The following is a 6,837-nucleotide window of genomic DNA, read 5'->3' on the forward strand; positions in this document are numbered from 1 at the left end:
CGGCTGTCCTGTGTACTGGAGGATATTTAACTGCACCCCTGGCCTCTCCCCACTAGGTGGTAGTAGCATCTCGCTCTCAGTTGTGACAACCAATGATGTTTCCAGACATCATCACATGTCCCCTGAAAGGCTAAAGTGCCTGGGACTGAGAAGCACTGATTAAACGTATTCCTCTCATCAGGATTAAATAATACACGTAAACTTTATTTATCAATACTTCTATTTTATAGGTAGGAAAAGTAAGATATTTCATGGAAAACGACATCCATTATACACAGCATAATAGTCAAAGATCTGAAACAGAATTAGCGTCTTAACCATTTCTCATCTTTAATCAATAAAGATTTTTCCCCATAAGAGGAAGTGAAAAAATTACCCCTATTAAAAATACTGAAAATACACATCATTAATAAATGCCAGTAAATGATGCACAGTTCTGCATCTCTCTAACCTCTCCGTATTCACTTACTGGCAGAGTAAAAAGAATCATAGTTTTCTATGCCCTCATATTTCTTTAAAATAGTAACTGAAATCGGTTTCCAATTTGGTAAACCTAATAACTAATGCCATTTGGTTTTGAACAGAATTGTATCTTAACCATCAGGCTAAAGACGTAAGAAAATAATGACTGTCACTTGAAGATCATCTCAGTCTACTGTTCCCTATGTAATCAGACACCCTTAAATTAATTTCAGCAGAAAATTTAAAGAATTCACGGATCATTCTCCTAGGCACATCCAGGAAGTGCTAATCCACCGGACAGTTAAAGATAATGGCGAGAGAACATCTTGTTTACACTTTTGATAATGAAACAATACAGGAGTGGAAAACCTGGTGAATTTTTTCTTGTTTTGGTAACAAGATCATTAATTCCTGTAGGGTTTAAAGAATAAATAAGCAAGAGTGCTCCATAATACACCTGAAATATGAAAGGCTACACTATAACTTTTACAGGCCCAAAGTTCCAAGCAAGTCCAGTGAAGCCTCAGTAGCCATCAGGGCAACATCAGGTAGTCAGTTTACACAAAGCAGTACTCTACAAACGGCTCTTACTTACTACATAGTTCTTAGGATAGACGTGTTTACACTTTGACTGAACAGTCACGTGGATACTGTAAACATGAGGACTGTGTATTACTATTCGGTGAAATTTCTTGCCTTCCTTCATAACTTCTTCAGTCTTTTTTTCAGTGGACAAAGGATTTTCTAAAAAGTATGAATCTTCTAAGTACAGTTCATCTCCTGAAAAATATTTTAATTCCAGAAAGGGTTATTTTATAAAACATTCCAGTATATTAGTGACATATAAATCTGTATTTTTATCTATTTCATGTATTTGGAACTGCGATAGTTGTTAAATAACCCTAATTTTATGTGCTTACCTCAATTTCTTTCTTGTGTTTTTAATACCCCCCCCGCCAGCTCCCCAATCCCCAGCCAAGAATTTTCTTTGGGCACATAAATATCTACGACTGGTATTTTTTCATCATGAACTATAACTTTTATACTAGTTGATGACTCTCTTTAGCCTAGTCAATATTAATAGTGGCCTTGATATCCATATACTTTTGGTGTTTCAATGTGAGCTGCTCTGATAATTTTAAGGTTAAATTAGAGAAATTATCATTTACACATCAAAACTGCTAAAATGTCCCATGGTAGGATAAGTAATAAATATTATCACTAATCTGAAAATGAGACAGGTAGCCGTTAGTAAGACCAGTCACAAAGCCCCATTCTGAACTGCCACGAAATCTCTATCCCAGACCTGCCCAACAATAACTGACCTCCCAAACTCCTTAATGCAAATAAGCGGACAATTTACAAGTTCTCATGATTCAAAATTAAAGTATAAAAAAGTGAGATAATATATGGGAAAGAACTTTGTCAATGCCTAGGAAATATATTTACATAAATGTGTATGTGTGTCTATAAAGTGACTTATTCAGAACTCTGGTTATAATAAATACTATGGATATTTTATAGACTTTGACGTTATTTAATATCGCTGTAGCATGTGAAACGCAGACTGGAATTCATGTCTGTGTTGGGCAATACTGCCACCTTGCCCAGTGCGTTAAAGGTGAACACTAGCAGAAGCCTTGGTGCTCCACTGACGTACCGGGTAGAAGCTGGAGCCTCCCATCAGCAGTTAAGCACGTGATCGGCAGCCACCTTTCCGGCCCTTCTGTTGCACGATCCAAACAAAATTTGTGCAAGTCAGAGAGAGAGGCAAAGTTCTGGAGTCTTCTTATTTCGTAGAACTGTGGGGGTGCCAACCAAATCTCTTCTGATATGAAACTTTCAGTTGCCTCTGACGGAGATGACCACTGCGGAAGACAAAGGGAGGATTTCCTAACTGTTCCACAGACAATGCAAGATCTGAGATCATTAGATCGGCACCTAAAATCTAACTGAAGATGTACAATTATCATTAACGTGCCTTGCTAGGTTCCTCGGAGACAACATGAAAAGATTCGGTGAAGAAAGCTGGGCTGATCCCCTTAAGAGGTTGACGATTAGGACACCGATCCTAAGAACTAGTACATAAACCAAGGGTTGGCCTGGGAGAGTTGTTCTGCATAAAAGGGAGGGCGTGCTGAGAAGGTGAGGTGCTTCTGGTCACTCCTGAAGGAAAGAAGACTCTGAAGTGTAAACTCATGGCAGCAGACTGAGAATTTAGTGCCTGTTCGTTCCTCCCATAAATGGTGCCTCCACTAAGCCATGAGTATGTGGTGGTGAGCAAGACAAAGTTCTCTCAGGCCGTATGGGGCCTTCAGTAACCACAGCGTAGCATGACGTGCGTCACATGTTACAGTGGGGGAAAGAGTCAGAAGCAACAGGCGCTTTGAGAAAGGTCAAGAGGCCTGGCTCAGTCTACAGTCGCAGAAGCATAAAATAGCAGGGCATCAGCCAGACATTGTTTGCCTATTTCAGTTCAGTGAGCTCACTGCTGTGATGTGCCCTCCTTCCCAAGCCTTCCTTCCATACACATTTAGATAAAAAGAGCTGATTCAATAACTATGGAGTAACCCCAAAAGATCTTTCTTTAACTGGTTTACTAAATATCCACTTCACTGGGTGGGGGAAACTGATTCCCACGCCAAAACCCAGGGAGTTGAAATTGATTTCTGCCTTGAGTAACTCTAGGCCAAAGGTTTACAAGCTTATATGTGCTTAAACATCCCCTGAGAAACCTGTTAAGTCAGTCTTCAATCTAGAGGCCCAGCAATCTACCTTTAACAAGCACCCCAGATTATTCGGAAGTTGGCCAATGCTCCATTCTGAAAAACAAAGCTCAAGCTTCAAAGAACTACGCAATCTCTAAGTTATTTACAAAGCACTCTGCTTCGTCAATTCCAAGTGAGTTCAGTGATAACAATCAAGATGAAAGGCTGAACAATAGGCATCAACCCACATAACCCAACCTGTTCAGGTTAGTCCAGTCCATAGGTTAAAAGAATTCATTATTTATGGGTTACTTATCAGTAAAGCAGTGCTCATAAAATATTTCCAATCCTTAGGACAACCCTGCATGCTTTCATTTTACAGATGAAGAAACTCAGGCAGCTCCCCTCATAGGAAAATGTGGACTTTAAACTGCGGGGACTGGGGTAGGGGGGCAGTTCTAATTTGCACCCTGTTTCCACTAGGTTTCTGATCTTTAGCACTATTGACACTTTAGGCCAGATAATTCTTTGTTGTGAGGGGTTGTCCTGTGCACTGAAGGATGTTTAGTAGCACCCCTCAGCTCTACCCAGTAGAAGTTCAGTTGTGACAACCAAAAATGTCTCCAGAAATTGCCAAATGTACAGGGGGCTAGGGTGGGCAAATCCTGCCGTTAAGAACCACTAGCCCAGACCAGGTTAAAAACTGTGGATTGGAGTCTCTTCTTCCAGCCATGAGCACTGAATTACCTTCCCCCAACTAAATGTAAACAATAGAGAAGCAGATAAAATCTATGAAACCATCATTTCTGGACAGTGAAAAATGCAGAATTGTAATTTGTGAGAAAACAAAAACAAATAAGGTGACCTCTACCATTGCCAACACTTTCTGCCTAAAGAATCCCCAGACCAGAGCACACACTAGAAAACAAGGATTCCTGAAAAAAGAACCATGACCTGGGAGCTTTATGACTAATAACTCCCAGGGCTCACTTAAGGCCAGGAATTTTTCAAACTCCCTCCAAGCACAGTGGAGAGACCTTGCTGCCTATAAGGGGCATTCAGTAGATCCTAGAAGGGTCGCACATTATAAGTGCAGCTAAATTAGCCCTAGAATAAAGGCTACCACAGATCTACCTTAAAACCACTTAAAAAACAAATCTCAAAAGGATCAAGTTAATTTACAATTACTTAACTTCCTGCCAGGAAAAGTCCAACAATCTCTAAAGGAATATGACAATATCCAATATCCACTCAAAAATTGCAAGACCGATGACAAAGCAGGAAAATATGACCCACAGCTAGAAGAAAAATCAGTCAACAGCAACAGACCCAGAAACTACAGAGATGATGGAATTAGCAGAAAAGAACATTAAAACCACTGTCTTAAGTATGTTCCATTGGCTCAAAGATGTAAAGGAAAACATGAACATGACGAGAAATAGGAAATACGTAAAAAGAACTAAAGGGAACTTCTAGAGATGAAAAATATCTGAAATGAAAATATGCTGGATGGTATTTACAGCAAATTAGATATACATAAGAAAAGAGAAAGAAAACTTGAAAATAGCAATAGAATCTATTCAAAATAAAGCACAGAGAGGAAAAGAGATTGACAAAAAAATGAATAAGATATTAGTGACCCACGAGACATTAAGAAGTAGTCCAACATACATGTAATTGGAATCCCAGAAAATAGGGCAAGCAAAAAATATTTGAAGAAATAAATAAATAACACAACAGGGGCCAGCCTGGTGGCAAAGCGGTTAAGTGTGCACATTCTGCTTCAGCAGCCCAGGGTTCACCAGTTTGGATTCCGGGTGCGGACACCGCTTGGCAAGCCATGCTGTGGTAGGCATCCCACATATAAAGTAGAGGAAAATAGGCGCGGATGCTAGCTCAGGGCCAGTCTTCCTCAGCAAAAAGAGGAGGACTGGCAGTGGATGTTAGCTCAGGGCTAATCTTCCTCAAAAACTAAAATAAAAAATAATAATAAAACAAAACGAAAACCATGCACATGATAAACTGCTGAACATCAATAATTAAGAGGAAATATTTAAAGTAGCCACACACACCAACAAAACAAACCATACATTATGCACAGAAAAACAAAGATAAGAGGTAAAGGCAGACTTCTCATCAGAAAATTATGCAAGCCAGAAAATAATGAAGCAACATCTTTAAGTACTGAAAGGGAAAAAACCCTGTTAACCTAGAACTCTATACCCAGCCAAAACATCTTTCAAAAAATGAAGGCAAAATAAAGTATTTTTTAGATAAACAAAATTTACAAGATTCACTGTCAGAAGATCTGAAACACAAGATATATTAGAGAAAGTTCTTCAGGTATAAAGAAACCAGATGTAGATTTAAATCCACACAAAGGAATGAAGAGTACTAAGAACGGAATATATGCAGGTAAACATCAAAGACATTTTTTCCTCATTTTCACAATCTTTGACTGTTTAAGGCAAAAATAATCAGTGTATTGTAGTTTACAATAGCAATAGAAGGCATATGCCTGACAACAATAGCATAAAGGACAGCAGGGGAGAAACGTAAGCCTATGGTTGTGAGGTTCTAGCACTATACATTAAGTGGAAGACAAACACTGCAAACCCTAGAGGAACCACCTGTTTGTGGTCAATAAGTCAATAATGGAGATAACACGGAGCCCTAAAAATAAATAATCTAAGAGAAGTTAGGAAAAGAAAAACATCACAAAGTATAGACGAGACAGATTAAACAAAAAAACTAACGGCAAGACGGTAGATTTGAATCTAACTTATAGATGATAACATTAAATACAAATGATCTAAACACTCTAATTAAAAGGCTGAAATTGTCATATTGGACTAAAAAAACCAAGACTATATGTTGCCTACAAGAAACACACTTTTAAATATAAAGGCACATATACATTAAAAATAAAGGATGGAAAAATATATACTATGCTGTTGCTAATTAAAAGCGTGGCTATATTAGTATCAAACAGAATAAACTTCAGATTACGGAATAAAGAACACCACCAGGGAGAAAGAAGGATATTTCATAAGAATCAAAGGGCCAACCCAGGAAACTTTAACAGCCCTAAACGTCTACGCAGCACCTTACAGGGGACCTTCCAAATACATGAAGCAAGACCTGACAGAAGTGAAGAGAGAAAAAGACAAATCCAGGTCTTCCTTGCAGAGTTCAGCATCCCTCTCTATTGGATGCAACGAGTAATTGATGCGGGAGGCCTGACACACCGCCCAAGACTTTAACCTGATGACATCTTTACAAACACTCCATCAAACACAGAATACATTTTCTTTTTAGGTGCAAGGGGACATTCACCAAGGTGGACTATATTCGTGGCCATAAAACAAGTCTCAGTAAATTTTAACCGATTGAAATCATAAACTATGCTCTCTGAGACAAAAGAACGAATCTGCCGTGGGGATGGCATAAGTTACAGCTCGTGAAGCGCTGGCGGGGAGCCGGGCGGCCCTCGGCTGGGGCAGCGGCCCCGCGGGGGACCGACAGACGAGGCCCCGGGCCCCTGAGGCCGGGAGAGCAGAGGGCGCGGCCCCGGGTCCTGGCGGCGGCCTGCAGGCTGCGGGCCCGACGCCCGGTCCCCGGCCGGCTGGAGGCTCCCGCGGCGCCCCGCTCGACGCCCCACCTGGTA

General features: G+C 40.2%; 1 protein-coding gene across 1 annotated transcript in view; it reads right to left on the bottom strand.

Annotated features, from left to right (window-relative positions):
- Nucleotides 1–202: 202 nt before the first annotated feature.
- NUDT19 (nudix hydrolase 19) overlaps nucleotides 203–6,837 on the bottom strand; it is a 7,662-nt gene continuing 1,027 nt past the window's right edge. Inside the window, exons 2-4 of the mRNA XM_046682205.1 lie at nucleotides 6,626–6,831; nucleotides 2,123–2,447; nucleotides 203–1,242 (exon numbers count right to left, since the gene is read on the bottom strand). Coding sequence (XP_046538161.1) covers nucleotides 1,037–1,242; nucleotides 2,123–2,447; nucleotides 6,626–6,831 — 737 coding nt within the window. The 3' untranslated portion in view covers nucleotides 203–1,036. The remainder of the gene's footprint in view (nucleotides 1,243–2,122; nucleotides 2,448–6,625; nucleotides 6,832–6,837) is intronic.

This window comes from Equus quagga, chromosome 13 (assembly GCF_021613505.1).
Source record: "Equus quagga isolate Etosha38 chromosome 13, UCLA_HA_Equagga_1.0, whole genome shotgun sequence".
Taxonomy (NCBI): Eukaryota; Metazoa; Chordata; class Mammalia; order Perissodactyla; family Equidae; genus Equus; species Equus quagga.